The sequence below is a fragment of the Oncorhynchus clarkii genome, unplaced genomic scaffold (assembly GCF_045791955.1).
Source record: "Oncorhynchus clarkii lewisi isolate Uvic-CL-2024 unplaced genomic scaffold, UVic_Ocla_1.0 unplaced_contig_9814_pilon_pilon, whole genome shotgun sequence".
Classification (NCBI taxonomy): domain Eukaryota; kingdom Metazoa; phylum Chordata; class Actinopteri; order Salmoniformes; family Salmonidae; genus Oncorhynchus; species Oncorhynchus clarkii.
The window spans coordinates 2,667-22,500 of record NW_027259327.1 but is presented as its reverse complement, the minus strand read 5'-3'; the positions used below and the strand labels follow the sequence as shown (position 1 = coordinate 22,500).

General features: G+C 43.4%; 1 protein-coding gene across 1 annotated transcript; it reads right to left on the bottom strand.

Annotated features, from left to right (window-relative positions):
• Nucleotides 1–14,403: 14,403 nt before the first annotated feature.
• Nucleotides 14,404–19,145, bottom strand: LOC139399967 (phosphoinositide 3-kinase regulatory subunit 5-like). Its single transcript, XM_071145103.1, has 8 exons — nucleotides 19,052–19,145; nucleotides 18,821–18,952; nucleotides 18,546–18,639; nucleotides 18,090–18,166; nucleotides 17,858–17,951; nucleotides 17,592–17,677; nucleotides 17,026–17,141; nucleotides 14,404–16,597 (listed from the first exon to the last, which is right to left on the bottom strand). Exons 1-8 carry the CDS (start codon nucleotides 19,118–19,120, stop codon nucleotides 16,450–16,452), a joined length of 816 nt encoding a protein of 271 aa, XP_071001204.1. The 5' UTR covers nucleotides 19,121–19,145; the 3' UTR covers nucleotides 14,404–16,449.
• Nucleotides 19,146–19,834: the final 689 nt, after the last annotated feature.

The following is a 19,834-nucleotide window of genomic DNA, read 5'->3' as shown; positions in this document are numbered from 1 at the left end:
CGTTTACCCAGCTAGCCACGCCCCTTTCACATGATCACATACCATACCTATACGTGCAGGGTTACTCAGGTGTATGATTAAGGTTTCATAAACACACACACACACACTCATGAACGCACAAGCGCACACGCACTCTATAAAAAGTACTGTGCAGGACTATACAGGTGTAGAGTCCATGGCTGAGATGTAATGTATGACCTGGGCTTAGTCCTTGTAATCCGTTTACGGGCCAAACGTTCTGATTTACGAAATGAGCGATGTCTAGTGATGATTTTCTCTCCTTTGAGTATAGAAAAGTAGGCTGTCTTTGAATTTGTAGTCTCACTCAACCCTCCCACTGCGTTTCAAAGCCAGGTTCTGTAACCAGTGGAGCCAAGTCTCCCTCTTTTCCTCAGAGAAAATGACTTGAGAGATTACCGTTCAAAAGATACTGTAATACCGGTAATACCGGTGCTACAATTCTTTTCTGTCTATGGTGCATTGGCGGCCTGCATTTTACATTCATAAAGCATATCGCTGGCCATTCTAAAACTCTGCTACTTGCGGACCAGACCGTTAACATGACAAGGTGTAGCCTAAACAAATGGTTATTTCAGTAGCGAGCTATAGCTAACAACCTGGATGCAACGTTTTGGAACATTCAGATAGAAATATGTAGAGTGGCAGTACCCAGTAAAGGGATGAACAGGGTTGGCTGGTATGCTCCTGCGGATGACAACAAGGACACAGACATACCACAGCCTGGCAGTGTAAAGTAAACTACCTTCTTCCAGCCCTGCCTATTATTTACAGGACAGAGCTTGCTCAGTGCCTGCTCTCTGTTTCCACTGCAGGTAGGAGGAATCCTGTTAACATCTGCCTGTAGAGCTTCAGTCTGTAGAACTGGGTCATATGAATTAGTTTGCAACTGTAATTCCTCTGAAAGCAGGAAGGGCCAGCGAGAGAGAGAGAGAGAGAGAGAGAGAGAGAGAGAGAGAGAATATAGTCATTGGGGTGGGGGGTGGGGGGGGTGCGGTGCGTGTGGCTTGAGCCTTGAAATCCCCACGTAAGGACATTGAGCAGCAAAACAATGTATATACTGCAGGCTCACATGTCCCTCTATACAAAACCCAGGGAAGTACCTAGTCTTGTGTAGAGTCGTTATTATGTCACAGTTGAAAAACCAGGCAAGCACAGTGTCCAAATAGTTCGCTAAAACATTCCTTTCATGAGATAAGCCAAGAAATGTCCCAGCTAAAGTAACTCTTAAATTGCGTTGCTACAATATGTCGTTTAGCAATGCCTCACGTCACAAGCAAGTTGATGCTTATTGTCATTAGTCTTGTCCTGGAGGCAGAACTGAGTGATTTCCCCTTAGACAGGCCAGCTGCAAAGTCAAACTTCGCTACATGGTAAAAATGAATGAAAACAAAAATGTGCTTTAAGGTTAGGGTTAGCAGTGTGGTTAAGGTTAGGGTTAGCAGTGTGGTTAAGGTTAGGGTTAGCAGTGTGGTTAAGGTTAGGGTTAGCAGTGTGGTTAAGGTTAGGATTAGCAGTGTGGTTAAGGTTAGGGTTAGCAGTGTGGTTAAGGTTAGGGTTAGCAGTGTGGTTAAGGTTAGGGTTAGCAGTGTGGTTAAGGTTAGGATTAGCAGTGTGGTTAAGGTTAGGGTTAGCAGTGTGGTTAAGGTTAGGGTTAGCAGTGTGGTTAAGGTTAGGGTTAGCAGTGTGGTTAAGGTTAGGATTAGCAGTGTGGTTAAGGTTAGGGTTAGCAGTGTGGTTAAGGTTAGGGTTAGCAGTGTGGTTAAGGTTAGGGTTAGCAGTGTGGTTAAGGTTAGGATTAGCAGTGTGGTTAAGGTTAGGATTAGCAGTGTGGTTAAGGTTAGGATTAGCAGTGTGGTTAAGGTTAGGATTAGCAGTGTGGTTAAGGTTAGGGTTAGCAGTGTGGTTAAGGTTAGGATTAGCAGTGTGGTTAAGGTTAGGATTAGCAGTGTGGTTAAGGTTAGGATTAGCAGTGTGGTTAAGGTTAGGGTTAGCAGTGTGGTTAAGGTTAGGATTAGCAGTGTGGTTAAGGTTAGGATTAGCAGTGTGGTTAAGGTTAGGATTAGCAGTGTGGTTAAGGTTAGGATTAGCAGTGTGGTTAAGGTTAGGGTTAGCAGTGTGGTTAAGGTTAGGATTAGCAGTGTGGTTAAGGTTAGGATTAGCAGTGTGGTTAAGGTTAGGGTTAGCAGTGTGGTTAAGGTTAGGATTAGCAGTGTGGTTAAGGTTAGGGTTAGCAGTGTGGTTAAGGTTAGGGTTAGCAGTGTGGTTAAGGTTAGAATTAGCAGTGTGGTTAAGGTTAGGATTAGCAGTGTGGTTAAGGTTAGGATTAGCAGTGTGGTTAAGGTTAGGGTTAGAAGTGTGGTTAAGGTTAGGATTAGCAGTGTGGTTAAGGTTAGGGTTAGCAGTGTGGTTAAGGTTAGGGTTAGCAGTGTGGTTAAGGTTAGGATTAGCAGTGTGGTTAAGGTTAGGGTTAGCAGTGTGGTTAAGGTTAGGGTTAGCAGTGTGGTTAAGGTTAGGATTAGCAGTGTGGTTAAGGTTAGGGTTAGCAGTGTGGTTAAGGTTAGGGTTAGCAGTGTGGTTAAGGTTAGGATTAGCAGTGTGGTTAAGGTTAGGGTTAGCAGTGTGGTTAAGGTTAGGGTTAGCAGTGTGGTTAAGGTTAGGATTAGCAGTGTGGTTAAGGTTAGGGTTAGCAGTGTGGTTAAGGTTAGGGTTAGCAGTGTGGTTAAGGTTAGGGTTAGCAGTGTGGTTAAGGTTAGGATTAGCAGTGTGGTTAAGGTTAGGGTTAGCAGTGTGGTTAAGGTTAGGATTAGCAGTGTGGTTAAGGTTAGGGTTAGCAGTATGGTTAAGGTTAGGGTTAGCAGTGTGGTTAAGGTTAGGATTAGCAGTGTGGTTAAGGTTAGGGTTAGCAGTGTGGTTAAGGTTAGGATTAGCAGTGTGGTTAAGGTTAGGATTAGCAGTGTGGTTAAGGTTAGGGTTAGCAGTGTGGTTAAGGTTAGGATTAGCAGTGTGGTTAAGGTTAGGATTAGCAGTGTGGTTAAGGTTAGGGTTAGCAGTGTGGTTAAGGTTAGGATTAGCAGTGTGGTTAAGGTTAGGGTTAGCAGTGTGGTTAAGGTTAGGATTAGCAGTGTGGTTAAGGTTAGGGTTAGCAGTGTGGTTAAGGTTAGGGTTAGCAGTGTGGTTAAGGTTAGGGTTAGCAGTGTGGTTAAGGTTAGGATTAGCAGTGTGGTTAAGGTTAGGGTTAGCAGTGTGGTTAAGGTTAGGATTAGCAGTGTGGTTAAGGTTAGGGTTAGCAGTGTGGTTAAGGTTAGGGTTAGCAGTGTGGTTAAGGTTAGGGTTAGCAGTGTGGTTAAGGTTAGGGTTAGCAGTGTGGTTAAGGTTAGGATTAGCAGTGTGGTTAAGGTTAGGATTAGCAGTGTGGTTAAGGTTAGGATTAGCAGTGTGGTTAAGGTTAGGGTTAGCAGTGTGGTTAAGGTTAGGGTTAGCAGTGTGGTTAAGGTTAGGATTAGCAGTGTGGTTAAGGTTAGGGTTAGCAGTGTGGTTAAGGTTAGGATTAGCAGTGTGGTTAAGGTTAGGATTAGCAGTGTGGTTAAGGTTAGGATTAGCAGTGTGGTTAAGGTTAGGGTTAGCAGTGTGGTTAAGGTTAGGGTTAGCAGTGGTGTTAAGGTTAGGGTTAGCAGTGTGGTTAAGGTTAGGATTAGCAGTGTGGTTAAGGTTAGGGTTAGCAGTGTGGTTAAGGTTAGGATTAGCAGTGCGGTTAAGGTTAGGATTAGCAGTGCGGTTAAGGTTAGAGTTAGCAGTGTGGTTAAGGTTAGGATTAGCAGTGTGGTTAAGGTTAGGATTAGCAGTGTGGTTAAGGTTAGGATTAGCAGTGTGGTTAAGGTTAGGATTAGCAGTGTGGTTAAGGTTAGGATTAGCAGTGTGGTTAAGGTTAGGGTTAGCAGTGTGGTTAAGGTTAGGATTAGCAGTGTGGTTAAGGTTAGGATTAACAGTGTGGTTAAGGTTAGGATTAGCAGTGTGGTTAAGGTTAGGATTAGCAGTGTGGTTAAGGTTAGGATTAGCAGTGTGGTTAAGGTTAGGGTTAGCAGTGTGGTTAAGGTTAGGGTTAGCAGTGTGGTTAAGGTTAGGATTAGCAGTGTGGTTAAGGTTAGGATTAGCAGTGTGGTTAAGGTTAGGATTAGCAGTGTGGTTAAGGTTAGGATTAGCAGTGTGGTTAAGGTTAGGGTTAGCAGTGTGGTTAAGGTTAGGATTAGCAGTGTGGTTAAGGTTAGGGTTAGCAGTGTGGTTAAGGTTAGGGTTAGCAGTGTGGTTAAGGTCAGGATTAGCAGTGTGGTTAAGGTTAGGATTAGCAGTGTGGTTAAGGTTAGGATTAGCAGTGTGGTTAAGGTTAGGGTTAGCAGTGTGGTTAAGGTTAGGGTTAGCAGTGTGGTTAAGGTTAGGATTAGCAGTGTGGTTAAGGTTAGGATTAGCAGTGTGGTTAAGGTTAGGATTAGCAGTGTGGTTAAGGTTAGGATTAGCAGTGTGGTTAAGGTTAGGGTTAGCAGTGTGGTTAAGGTTAGGATTAGCAGTGTGGTTAAGGTTAGGGTTAGCAGTGTGGTTAAGGTTAGGGTTAGCAGTGTGGTTAAGGTTAGGATTAGCAGTGTGGTTAAGGTTAGGATTAGCAGTGTGGTTAAGGTTAGGATTAGCAGTGTGGTTAAGGTTAGGATTAGCAGTGTGGTTAAGGTTAGGGTTAGCAGTGTGGTTAAGGTTAGGATTAGCAGTGTGGTTAAGGTTAGGGTTAGCAGTGTGGTTAAGGTTAGGATTAGCAGTGTGGTTAAGGTTAGGGTTAGCAGTGTGGTTAAGGTTAGGGTTAGCAGTGTGGTTAAGGTTAGGATTAGCAGTGTGGTTAAGGTTAGGGTTAAGTTTAAAAACAGATTTTATGACCTTGTGGCTGTGCCAGCTTGTGACCACTCTACAGAGCTGCCTCCACAACAAGATTCATGACGAAAAATGCTAAAACCGCACGTCACAAACTAACACTACAAAGGTTTTTTTTTTGTTGGAAACCAGTACAGTAACAAATAGTGCAAATGTTGTTCTTCGATCATTTCCATAAAAAACAAGGCACCATGTACAGAAAAAACTCTAAAAGTGACACCATTGAAAACCAACAGTATTTCTCTCCATCAAACTAAGCAATAATCTAAATCCAACCCCTCTGACCCATAAACACCTTACGTAACCATAACCCATACAAGATAAACTGGTCAATGATTCTCCTCCACCAGTGGTAGAAGTGCCTGTGAGAAAATAAACATAGGCTATCTCTCTCTCTCTCTCTCTCTCTCTCTCTCTCTCTCTCTCTCTCTCTCTCTCTCTCTACACTGTCCTTCACTCCCTCGCCATTTCTCTCTCTCCATCCTCCCTCACTCTCTCTCTTCCATACCCTCCGTCTCTCACAGACACACTAACATAATGTTTTTTTTAACACTTAACGTGCGGAGGGAGTACAGGACCTGAGACATTTCCTCTCTGTGTGAATGCGTAGGGTTGCACCACACACGACAGGCTATATTTAGGTTGGAGTGCGTGTGTGTGTGTGTGTGTGTGTGTGTGTGTGTGTGTGTGTGTGTGTGTGTGTGTGTGTGTGTGTGTGTGTGTGTGTGTGTGTGTGTGTTTGTGTGTGTGTGTGTGTGTGTGTGTATGCGTGTGTGTGTATGCGTGTGTGTGTATGCGTGTGTGTGTGTGTGTGTGTGTGTGTGTGTGTGTGTGTGTGTGTGTGTGTGTGTGTGCGCGTGCCCCAGAGGTTTCATTCAAGCGTTGCCAAATTAAGAGCCTAAAATAAGTAGGTAAATTCAAAAATGTCAGTTTCTGCACTAATTATTCATGTCCTTGCAGACTGAGAGAGGAAGTGTACGCGTCGCAACAATGAGTGATCTGCAGACAATTCTAGGTCTGTATATCGTGTAGATTTGATATGGGTGTTTCAAGTGGCACACAACTAGAGCTCTGCCTGTGGATGAGATTTGGAGCTTTTGATAAGAGTCGCCAAAACCAATGGTAAAAGCTCGTACTTCAAGAAAGAAGTACAAGACTGAAGTCCAAGTTTGCAGAGGGGAGTGCTCTACCACCCCAAAACCCCAGGCTTCAAGTGGACATGAACACTCACAAACAATGTGCTACAATACAATCAAACAGACCCTTATCAGACTGTATAATTGTACATGGTACATGGCTAAAAACAGATGTGATCCTCAAGGAGGTAAAGAGTTTGAAGACCAGAAATATTTGTATGCAGTAATTCACTCTTTAAGGGCACTGCACTCACAATGACTTCCCATAACAAAGACAAAAGAAAAGCAAGTTGTATAAATCTGATAGATACTGCAGGAGTGGAGTCACACAGGGCTCAGTAATCCGACCCATCCAGTTTGATAATCTCTCTGCCCGGTTACAACCCTTTCCCGTTACTTCAGTCACACCTGCGTTTACCCAGCTAGCCACGCCCCTTTCACATGATCACATACCTATAAACGCCCTACAGTACGTGCAGGGTTACTCAGGTGTATGATTAAGGTTTCATAAACACACACACTCATGAACGCACGAGCACACACGCACTTTATAAAAAGTACTGTGCAGGACTATACAGGTGTAGAGTCCATGGCTGAGATGTAATGTATGATAACGTATGTTGAGCCTTGAAATCCCCACGTAAGGACATTGAGCAGCAAAACAATGTATATACTGCAGGCTCACATGTCCCTCTATACAAAACCCAGGGAAGTACCTAGTCTCGTGTAGAGTCGTTATTATGTCACAGTTGAAAAACCAGGCAAGCACAGTGTCCAAATAGTCCGCTAAAACATTCCTTTCATGAGATAAGCCAAGAAATGTCCCAGCTAAAGTAACTCTTAAATTGTGTTGCTACAATATGTCGTTGAGCAATGCCTCACGTCACAAGCAAGTTGATGCTTATTGTCATTAGTCTTGTCCTGGAGGCAGAACTGAGTGATTTCCCCTTAGACAGGCCAGCTGCAAAGTCAAACTTCGCTACATGGTAAAAATGAATGAAAACAAAAATGTGCTTTAAGGTTAGGGTTAGCAGTGTGGTTAAGGTTAGGATTAGCAGTGTGGTTAAGGTTAGGGTTAGCAGTGTGGTTAAGGTTAGGATTAGCAGTGTGGTTAAGGTTAGGGTTAAGTTTAAAAACAGATTTTATGACCTTGTGGCTGTGCCAGCTTGTGACCACTCTACTGAGCTGCCAGGTTTTGTTTTTGTTGGAAACCAGTACAGTAACAAATAGTGCAAATGTTGTTCTTTGATCATTTCCATAAAAAACAAGGCACCATGTACAGAAAAAAATCTAAAAGTGACACCATTGAAAACCAACAGTATTTCTCTCCATCAAACTAAGCAATAATCTAAATCCAACCCCTCTGACCCATAAACACCTTACGTAACCATAACCCATACAAGATAAACTGGTCAATGATTCTCCTCCACCAGTGGTAGAAGTGCCTGTGAGAAAATAAACATAGGCTATGTCCTAAAAGTAGTGCATTCTACATACAGGGAATAGGGTGGCATTTCAGATGCACCCTCTATGCTGCTGGTGTGAGGGGGGATATCAATCAAGGATATTTCCTGCATTCGCAGCAGGAACAATGTGAGGAAGTGTTTCAAGACCACTAAGCTTCCATCCCCTATCACATTGCGTCCGACCCACGCATGAGCATGCACACGCACGCACACACACACACACACACACACACACGCACACACGCACGCACGCACGCGCGCACACACGCACAAGCACACACACACACACACACACACACACACACACACACACACACACACACACACATTCAGGAGGGAGACATTTATACCCCATGTGCTAAAACCATCAGGCTGGATGGAGGAAGAGGGTGGGTATAGGGGGGAGGGGGGGGGTCCTCAGGGGGGGTCCCCAGGGGGTCTATAGGTGTGAATTGGGTAAGCCCCTGTACAGAGGGTCACCTGAGGATGTCGCTCCTGAGGTGGTTGTTGTTTGGGCACCAGCACTCAGGGGCCAACTGTACTGTACAGTACAGTACACACACATGCATGCACAAATATGCATGTGAACGCATGGATGCAACCATGTTCACACAAGCACACACAAAAACTACTGTAAACCTAACCAAAAAGAAATACGACACTTTATAGCCATGGCAACTATTCAACTTCCACAAAGACCTACAGTACAGAACCTACTTTTGATGCTGGTTCATCGTGACTATGCTTTTTTACAACAAGGTTTTGAAATGATACCATTTGCACGATATCAAGTGTATGGCCTCCCTCTTATCAAAGTGATAAGAACGTTGCACTTAACGGTTTCCCATTCATTCCTTAACGGGAAATATAATGCTTAACCTGTTCTTCCCAGGCAAAAATCCAGGCTTGAAATCAAGGTTGTTACCATAGCCACACACTACAGCCTTGTGACAACTCAGTAACAAGGGTGCTTGTGGATTCCAGGCTAGTAATGTCATTTTTCCATTGAATGCCTAAGGTTCTGTAGATTCTAGTAGGGCTGGTTTTGACAGACACTGCTGCTGTACGTGGTCATTATAAAGCCATGTTATAATGACCACGTAAACATTTATCGAGGGAGGTTGTTTGGTGTAATGCAATCTATCCTCCACTGGGGCAGGACGCACGCAGGGCGTCAGACTAGACGTGGTCGCAACACACACATACGCACACACACACAAACACTTACTTGGCAGGGAGCATGTCGAGCCATTGTGGAGACAACCTCCCAGGAGGCTTTGCACATGACGATGCCAAAGGTGTGGCCCTTTGTTTTTATATTCTTCTTTAGGAAAACAAACGGGTGGTGTGTTGTTGAAATAAAACTGAAGAGCGTCTGAGCTGAAGTGTGTCTGTGGTTTGCCTGTCACCTCAATGTGCTCATAGTGTCAGGCTTAGACCGTGAGTAAGGTAGCATTTCAATTTACAATTCTTCAGTTAAACTAGGAGGCTAAATATTAATTTCTAATGCCAGACTCTTAGCCTGGGTGCCAGTGTGTTACTGCTCTCCATAAGGAAACCAGGCACAGTGGAACAGACTGGCACCAAGGCTACCATATTCCCACTGGGGCCACTCTTGATTTATATCAACATAGGCATGCCATAAACTTAGAGTGTTTGGACCCAGTGACTCCTGGGTTGCTACTTTGCAAACCCATTGAGACAGAGGGCTTTACCTATAATGACACTGCCTAAGCTCTCCTCAGCTATGTACACTACCAGCATCCCATACAGAAGACCCAAGCCAATGGGCCATACCATTGAGGGTCCATTTTCAGGGGTGGCCAGGGTTTATGGGCATTCCCATGACAAATCAGAGCACCACGATAAATCATTTAAAATATAAACTTGGGAACCCACATAAGTTCACGGAATATAAACATTGATCCAGCAATTGGTGGAGTGATTTCTGCATAGTGCATCTTTCATTTGCTCATATACCGGTTTAGTAACAATGTAATTAAATTAGCTGGAAATGGGCACCAACACCAGATGAGTAATTTGAACCCTGCCCAAACAACATCACCAACAACCAATCACGCATCTAGCCTGGTTCCAGATCTGTTTGTGCTGTCTTGTTGACTGTTGATCATATGAGTTGGCAAGACAGCATAAACCGATCTGGGACCAGGCCACCATTCATCCCAGAACTACCCAGAACGACCAGGAAACCTGAATCTAAAACAGGGAAACTTGAGGAAATGCACCCTGGACAGCTGTGCTTTAGACTCACCAATACAAAACACCCTGGACAGCTGTGTTTTAGACTCACCAATACAAAACACCCTGGACAGCTGTGTTTTAGACTCACCAATACAAAACACCCTGGACAGCTGTGCTTTAGACTCACCAATACAAAACACCCTGGACAGCTGTGTTTTAGACTCACCAATACAAAACACCCTGGACAGCTGTGCTTTAGACTCACCAATACAAAACACCCTGGACAGCTGTGTTTTAGACTCACCAATACAAAACACCCTGGACAGCTGTGTTTTAGACTCACCAATACAAAACACCCTGGACAGCTGTGCTTTAGACTCACCAATACAAAACACCCTGGACAGCTGTGTTTTAGACTCACCAATACAAAACACCCTGGACAGCTGTGCTTTAGACTCACCAATACAAAACACCCTGGACAGCTGTGTTTTAGACTCACCAATACAAAACACCCTGGACAGCTGTGCTTTAGACTCACCAATACAAAACACCCTGGACAGCTGTGTTTTAGACTCACCAATACAAAACACCCTGGACAGCTGTGCTTTAGACTCACCAATACAAAACACCCTGGACAGCTGTGTTTTAGACTCACCAATACAAAACACCCTGGACAGCTGTGTTTTAGACTCACCAATACAAAACACCCTGGACAGCTGTGCTTTAGACTCACCAATACAAAACACCCTGGACAGCTGTGTTTTAGACTCACCAATACAAAACACCCTGGACAGCTGTGCTTTAGACTCACCAATACAAAACACCCTGGACAGCTGTGTTTTAGACTCACCAATACAAAACACCCTGGACAGCTGTGTTTTAGACTCACCAATACAAAACACCCTGGACAGCTGTGTTTTAGACTCACCAATACAAAACACCCTGGACAGCTGTGTTTTAGACTCACCAATACAAAACACCCTGGACAGCTGTGTTTTAGACTCACCAATACAAAACACCCTGGACAGCTGTGTTTTAGACTCACCAATACAAAACACCCTGGACAGCTGTGTTTTAGACTCACCAATACAAAACACCCTGGACAGCTGTGTTTTAGACTCACCAATACAAAACACCCTGGACAGCTGTGTTTTAGACTCACCAATACAAAACACCCTGGACAGCTGTGTTTTAGACTCACCAATACAAAACACCCTGGACAGCTGTGTTTTAGACTCACCAATACAAAACACCCTGGACAGCTGTGCTTTAGACTCACCAATACAAAACACCCTGGACAGCTGTGTTTTAGACTCACCAATACAAAACACCCTGGACAGCTGTGCTTTAGACTCACCAATACAAAACACCCTGGACAGCTGTGTTTTAGACTCACCAATACAAAACACCCTGGACAGCTGTGTTTTAGACTCACCAATACAAAACACCCTGGACAGCTGTGCTTTAGACTCACCAATACAAAACACCCTGGACAGCTGTGTTTTAGACTCACCAATACAAAACACCCTGGACAGCTGTGCTTTAGACTCACCAATACAAAACACCCTGGACAGCTGTGTTTTAGACTCACCAATACAAAACACCCTGGACAGCTGTGCTTTAGACTCACCAATACAAAACACCCTGGACAGCTGTGCTTTAGACTCACCAATACAAAACACCCTGGACAGCTGTGCTTTAGACTCACCAATACAAAACACCCTGGACAGCTGTGTTTTAGACTCACCAATACAAAACACCCTGGACAGCTGTGTTTTAGACTCACCAATACAAAACACCCTGGACAGCTGTGTTTTAGACTCACCAATACAAAACACCCTGGACAGCTGTGCTTTAGACTCACCAATACAAAACACCCTGGACAGCTGTGTTTTAGACTCACCAATACAAAACACCCTGGACAGCTGTGTTTTAGACTCACCAATACAAAACACCCTGGACAGCTGTGTTTTAGACTCACCAATACAAAACACCCTGGACAGCTGTGTTTTAGACTCACCAATACAAAACACCCTGGACAGCTGTGCTTTAGACTCACCAATACAAAACACCCTGGACAGCTGTGTTTTAGACTCACCAATACAAAACACCCTGGACAGCTGTGCTTTAGACTCACCAATACAAAACACCCTGGACAGCTGTGTTTTAGACTCACCAATACAAAACACCCTGGACAGCTGTGTTTTAGACTCACCAATACAAAACACCCTGGACAGCTGTGCTTTAGACTCACCAATACAAAACACCCTGGACAGCTGTGTTTTAGACTCACCAATACAAAACACCCTGGACAGCTGTGCTTTAGACTCACCAATACAAAACACCCTGGACAGCTGTGTTTTAGACTCACCAATACAAAACACCCTGGACAGCTGTGTTTTAGACTCACCAATACAAAACACCCTGGACAGCTGTGTTTTAGACTCACCAATACAAAACACCCTGGACAGCTGTGTTTTAGACTCACCAATACAAAACACCCTGGACAGCTGTGTTTTAGACTCACCAATACAAAACACCCTGGACAGCTGTGTTTTAGACTCACCAATACAAAACACCCTGGACAGCTGTGTTTTAGACTCACCAATACAAAACACCCTGGACAGCTGTGTTTTAGACTCACCAATACAAAACACCCTGGACAGCTGTGTTTTAGACTCACCAATACAAAACACCCTGGACAGCTGTGTTTTAGACTCACCAATACAAAACACCCTGGACAGCTGTGTTTTAGACTCACCAATACAAAACACCCTGGACAGCTGTGCTTTAGACTCACCAATACAAAACACCCTGGACAGCTGTGTTTTAGACTCACCAATACAAAACACCCTGGACAGCTGTGCTTTAGACTCACCAATACAAAACACCCTGGACAGCTGTGTTTTAGACTCACCAATACAAAACACCCTGGACAGCTGTGTTTTAGACTCACCAATACAAAACACCCTGGACAGCTGTGCTTTAGACTCACCAATACAAAACACCCTGGACAGCTGTGCTTTAGACTCACCAATACAAAACACCCTGGACAGCTGTGTTTTAGACTCACCAATACAAAACACCCTGGACAGCTGTGCTTTAGACTCACCAATACAAAACACCCTGGACAGCTGTGTTTTAGACTCACCAATACAAAACACCCTGGACAGCTGTGCTTTAGACTCACCAATACAAAACACCCTGGACAGCTGTGCTTTAGACTCACCAATACAAAACACCCTGGACAGCTGTGCTTTAGACTCACCAATACAAAACACCCTGGACAGCTGTGTTTTAGACTCACCAATACAAAACACCCTGGACAGCTGTGTTTTAGACTCACCAATACAAAACACCCTGGACAGCTGTGTTTTAGACTCACCAATACAAAACACCCTGGACAGCTGTGTTTTAGACTCACCAATACAAAACACCCTGGACAGCTGTGTTTTAGACTCACCAATACAAAACACACATCGCCCACAGAGCCAGAGCTTCAATCAGGCATTGTGTTATCATACCGTTGTTATCTCAGGAGAGAGAAAAAACGGTTGTTGTCCTTTGTGTATTCCAGTTCGGGCGTAGTGTGTTTGAACAGGCATGGTGGCAAGAAGCTTTTTTTATAAAGAATAAAAATGGAACAAAAATATCAAAATATAACAACCTCTTCCCATGTCTACTCTGTATGTATCCATATTCTTTTCATTCACGACTGTCTATCAATAAACAATGAAATACTGAATGCATCGTTTGTGAGTGGGATATCTGTATGAGTCGCTATCGAACTGGTTAGGTTACAGTGGGGCAGATTCTGAACTCTCAGTTACCTTATCTAAGTGTAGTACCACACTGCCACACCGATAAAGAATGCACCTGATTCTCATTCAATGGAAAACTTAAACAGCAACAGTAAACGAGTAGAACCAAACAAAATATGCAGTAATCTTGTAATGAGTTTTTGTAATTCTCAACCCCAAAATACAAAGGCACTCTGAGAACAATAGATTGTGCATGGATGACTACAGCTTTGAAATATGCATCAAAGCCTGGTTCCCCTGGCACCATATCAGAAAAAGAGCTCAACATGATCTCAGTGGTGAGTTCAACAGCGCAACATTATTGCAGCATTTAGGTTACAATACCGTGCAACTTGAACATAAAACATGAGTCATGCAATGGTCCAAGAGTAATTATCTTACTATAAAACCATTCAAAACGAACAAAACGAAAACGCCATACATTTAAGAGAGCTTCTTTCTGTGGACAAGATCACTATTTACCTGCCGTTAGGTTCAGCAAAGAAATCCATAAGATCTCTATGACGTCGATTGCTCGGGAAAATACAACTTCACACGTTGCTACAGTTGCAGCTGTGACAGCAGCACGCCGGGTAGTACAGTATGACAACGCCCACAGAGGATTTATTCAACCAATACAATGCCTCAATTGTTTCCCTGGCGATCTAGATAGGAGTTAGCCAATCAAATAGGCCTACAATATATACCTGTATTTGGTGCTGGTTGAGGTTTCTCATCTTTGAATAGATTTTTTAACACAGTTGATACTCTGTTTAAAAGTCAGCCTACTGTTACTCACTGTATGTTCAAAGATACCCAGAGAAACAAGTTTTAAAAAAATGTAGCCTACCATTTTATCTTATTTCATCATCATTATTTATTTCTTGTAGGATTTGTCATACTATACAAACAATTCCTAGAACATTGATTCGTCATTGATAAGACGCAAAATAAAGACTAACATCAAAATTGGTACCATATGGAGAGAACAGAAGGGCCAGACAACACCATTTTGTTATATCTTGTTACATGTACAGTACCTTTCATTTCTGTTTATTTTGCATCTGTCTGTTAAATTAACCTTATAGCAATATACACTGAATGTACAAAACTTTAGGAATACCTGCTTTTCCCATGACATACTGTAGACTGCACTGTTGGTTAAGGGCTTGTAAGTAAGCATTTCACGGTAAGGTCTACACTTGTTGTATCCGGCACATGTGACAAATAAAGTTTGACTTGATTTGAATCCAGGTGAAAGCTATGATCACTTATTGATGTCACTTGTTAAATCCACTTCAAAATCAGTGTAGTTGAAGGGGAGACGACAGGTTAAAGGATGTTGTTTGTTTGTGTGCCATTCAGCCGATGGGCAAGACAAAATATTTAAGTGCCTTTGAACAGGGTAGGATAGAAGGTGCCGGTTTGCATGTGTCAAGAACTGCAACGCTGATAGGTTTTTCACACTCCACAGTTTCCTGTGTGTATCAAGAATGGTCCACCACCCAAAGGACATCCAGCCAACTTGACAACTGTGGGAAGCATTGGAGTCAACATGGGCCAGCATCCCTGTGGAAGGGCTTTCGACACCTTGTAGAGTTCATGTCCTGACGGACTGAGGCTGTTGCGAGGGCAAAAGAGGGTGTAACTCAATATTAGGAATGTGTTCTTAATGTTTCGTACACTCGGTATGCATGTGTAATTACTAGTCTGTGGTGTTTTCCTGACATCACAGGGAAACTGGTTAGGTCACAGTCAGGATAAACCCAGAGTCCTACCCATTTAAACACAAAGATTTCTAACATACCAACCTCACCCTTTTTTAAAAGCATTTTTACTGTGCATTCTATTCTGCTGTATGATTGATTACTGTGACCATATCCATTTTTGCCAGTGCAAAACTGTAGACAGCAATAAATTAGACAACTGATTAACAAAGGACTGGATGAGCATATTCTGTAGCACCATAGACTGGTCTATGACACCAGGTCAATCTATCCTGGAATATCTATGTCCTTTCCTGCGGTCATCGGTATCAGCTAAATAAACCAAATATATCTTATGTTTTGTCAAATACAGTGTCAAATAAACATTACAGTGTGCTACTCAGTATGATACATCTTATATTATGTACAATGGAATGTCAAAATGGGATTATTTAATACAATGTCAAATGTATACATTCAAATGTAAAAAACAACATTGAACATAATTGCTTTTGGGTGAGTCTGCGGAGTCCTGAGAAAGGCTGCTTTTCCTACCTCATTATCCTGACATACGTTACTCTCGTGTGGGAAAATGAACACAATGGACTCCCCTGCTGGTCTAAAGAAGACACTGTGATATTTCAGAAATGTCCCACTTCAGGAAACCGTTGCTCATTACAGTGCAGGAAGAGAGGACTTCAGTGCTTCCAAATACCTTGCACCAATACCAGCGTAGCCACAGTGTAATGTTGAGGTTATTTTGAGGGAAGAAATATATAGTATACAAATGTACATCATTTACATAATCCATAGTGTCCATTTTAGCAACTGGGTATTGAACCCCTATCTCCTGAATGTCACAAGACTGTGTTAGCCCAACGGAGGTCTGTAGGCCTCAGGCAATGTTAGTCATCACAGGAGGATGGTTCGCTGAACCATCCAGCAGCCATAATGTCCCTTGGCTCCAAAAAGAGTCACTTCCATTAATTTTAGTCTGGTCCACAGACTCAAGGCTTTTCATCTCCACTTTAGGAATACCTGCTTTTTCCATGACATACTGTAGACTGCACTGTTGGTTAAGGGCTTGTAAGTAAGCATTTCACGGTAAGGTCTACACTTGTTGTATCCCCTCTGTTACCAGCTGTCTAAAAAAAGTGTCATAAATACATTAAAGTATATATATATTTTTAAGGCTAGTCTTCCCCTCTCAGGGCTGTGCCCCGCTGAAGGTGGCTATGGGCAGGCAGAGGAGGGAGCAGAAGGTGGGGTGGAGTGGCTGGATCTGGGCGGACAGACCCTGGTCTAACCTCCAGTCTGTAGAGCTGTCAGGCTTGTAGCATACAGATACTTCACACCTGGGAGAGAAGGAGGGAGGGAAAGAGACACTGTGGTCAGAGTGTGTGTGTGTGTGGCCGTGTTTAACTTTACTTGTGGAGACTGTGTGGATGTGTTTAACTAAGAATAGTAAAACAAAAATGTGACCAACTGGGGACATTTTGTTGGTTCCCAAAAGGTCAAATGCTATTTCTAGGGGGTTTAGGGTTAGGAGCTAGGGTAGTTTTAGGATTAGGAGCTAGGGTTAGGTTTAGGGTACAGGTTAGGTTTAGGGGTTAGGGAAAATAGGATTTTGAATGGGACCACAGTTGTATAAGACTGTGACTGTGTGCGTGTGCGTGCGTGCGTGTGTGTGTGCGTGCGTGTGTGCGTGTGTGTGTGTGTGTGTGTGTGTGTGTGTGTGTGTGTGTGTGTGTGTGTGTGTGTGTGTGTGTGTGTATTCCTGTACCTGGTGACACCCTGGAAAATCTTCTTCTCATCCTGGTCCAGACACACAGCGAAGGTGGTGTTACCAGTCCCACTGACCTGCACCTTGTCCACCTTCACCTCAGTAACGCTCAGTTGCTGTCAAGTAGAAACTGGCCATTAGAAGCAATACAAGTATATTATGGGACTCCAAGGGTCGTTTTTCCAGACACAGACTAAGCACAGTCCTGGATCAAAAACACGATCAAAGGATAATCTCCAGTGAAAGCGTTTAGGACTAGGTTAATCTGTGTTTGTGAAACCAGCCCAACGGACATATAGAAAAGCATTCATTAGTGGCATTAATGCTGTTTTTGTCTGAGCTACAGGATGCAGTGTGTCACATTAATGTAAGATCCAGTGAACAGGAAAAGGGTTGGACAACAACAACAACAAAAAGACCTCAAGTGAAAGTCGTGCTCTGTTAAAGTAGAAACTGCGACGTGTCTGTGAAAGTGTACATTGGGTTTGTTATAGTGCACGGCGGTTTATGTGAAGTTGTTGATGTGCGCAAGTCGCACCGACTCGATCTGACAACATCCTGCTCACCTGATTGTAGCCTTTCTTAGATTTGTTTGAGTTTTGCCTTTTCAGTACTTCTGTCATTGTCAACTGCAAGCACTCCATCTTTGAATCTGAAACCGTGGGGGAAGGAAGGGATCAAAACAGGATGTCTGCGTTGACGAAACAAACTTTCAAACCTACAACTGATTTGGCTGCTCTCTAAAAAGCGTTGGCCCAAAAAATGTCCAATTCATGAATGAACCCAGAACTTTATTTTACTGTAGTTTATTTTATTGCTGTCGTTATATCACCTAGTTCCTCTGGATTCTTGCAGGCTTTTGTCAGGTTGATGGAGGTGCAAACTTTGTCTTTCTTCGTCCATTGACTTCTCCCACTGATGACCACCTGAGAGAGAGAGAGAGAGAGAGAGAGAGAGAGAAATACATCAGAGATGCATCAGGCAAAGATAATGATGATTCATTTTGCAGTTGACACGGTCAGTATGTTTCTAGAAGGATGAACAGCTGCTGAACACCATCTTACCCTGTTGTAAACCACCTCTAACATCAGAGGGACTGCCTCCCGGTCGCCATCGATCCCAAACCTCTTGCTCGCGGCACCTACAAAAAGGACAAACACAGAGCTTTCCTATTAGGATACAGCCATAGAGCTGAACATGATGCTGAAGATGAATAATCAATCATTGATGATGATGAATACGAAGAATGATGATTTATACATTTAGTATCACTTTGTTTTTTAATAAGCAAAAATCGCTGGAAGAGATTCTGTCATGTAGCATTGAAGAAACGACATAGGGGAACAAATGAGACAAATTGAGTCTCTGAATCATAGATTGAAACAGCAGATGTTCCCATAGCCATAATCCACCCAGACCTCGGACTCCCGGCTGCATATTTTCTAATTGGAAAATCTGAACTGCCTGTTGTTTATTATGGGCTGTTTGCTAGGAGACAGGGCTGAGGCAGATGTACATACCCATAGCCTTGATGGCTCGTGTCCCTGCGGTGTGGCCCAACTCTAGGGAGTGAAGGAAAACCTCTGTCCTCCTCTCGCCTCCAGCTAACGTCATCTACAACCCCAAGGACATCAAGCAGTCAACACACAAATTTATAACATGGAGGTTGAGTGTAGGAGATGTGTGGTGTGTGTGTGTGTCTGTGTGTGTGTGAGTGAGAGAGAGAGAAAGAGAGAGATAGAGAGAGACAGAGAGAGAGAGGGAAAAAGAGACAGAAAGAGAATCCAGGCCTCACCTCAGCTTGGTAGAGCTGCATCAGTGCAGGCCTGGTGGCATGGCGACAGTAGTACAACACCAGGTCAGCCAGGATGGGCAGACGATCCTCATAGGAACTATCATACAACTCGGACTCCATCTTCGAGGTTTGCTGCAAGACACAGTGAACACCATTGACTGTGGGTGAGACAACACATGATTTTTTAAATCATATTCATCATTTGATATGTCACACAAAATGTGGTCTTACCTGACACACCACGTTGGCTGGTAGACTGAGCAGGCTCAAGGTGTTGCGTTCGTACCAGGGGTCCAGCATACCAATGAAACGGGCTATGTCGTTAGTGCTGTCTTCTGTGCCAAGAATGTTGAGCTCCTAGAAGAACAATATGTCAGCCTAAACAGCTATCAACCCACTATCTAGAATTGAGGTTACGCTTTAGAGCTGATGTTTCTTATGGTGCACCAGAAACTAACATGGTTTGGGTCCATCTCATCAGGAAGTGAATTGAAGTTCAATTTATACATTGAAAAAACTTAAATATTATAAATCAAATTTCAATTATCTCCCCAATTGACTAGAATATAATTAACCCCAACCCTGATAGGGCCACTTAAAAATAGCCACTATGCTATAAACCTGATAGGGCCACTTAAAAAGAGCCACTATACTATAAACCTGATAGGGCCACTTAAAAATAGCCACTATGCTATAAACCTGATAGGGCCACTTAAAAAGAGCCACTATGCTATAAACCTGATAGGGCCACTTAAAAAGAGCCACTATGCAATAAACCTGATAGGGCCACTTAAAAAGAGCCACTATGCTATAAACCTGATAGGGCCACTTAAAAAGAGCCACTATGCTATAAACCTGATAGGGCCACTTAAAAAGAGCCACTATGCTATAAACCTGATAGGGCCACTTAAAAAGAGCCACTATGCTATAAACCTGATAGGGCCACTTAAAAAGAGCCACTATGCTATAAACCTGATAGGGCCACTTAAAAAGAGCCACTATGCTATAAACCTG

Coding starts and splice junctions, on each gene's coding strand:
- LOC139399967 (XM_071145103.1), bottom strand. CDS start 19,120: ATGCTGGACCCCTGGTACGAACGCAACACCTTGAGCCTGCTCAGTCTA. Junction 18,167..18,545: donor ACGAGCCATCAAGGCTATGG/GTATGTACATCT, acceptor TCCTTTTTGTAG/GTGCCGCGAGCAAGAGGTTT. Junction 16,598..17,025: donor ATTTTCCAGGGTGTCACCAG/GTACAGGAATAC, acceptor CTTCTCTCCCAG/GTGTGAAGTATCTGTATGCT.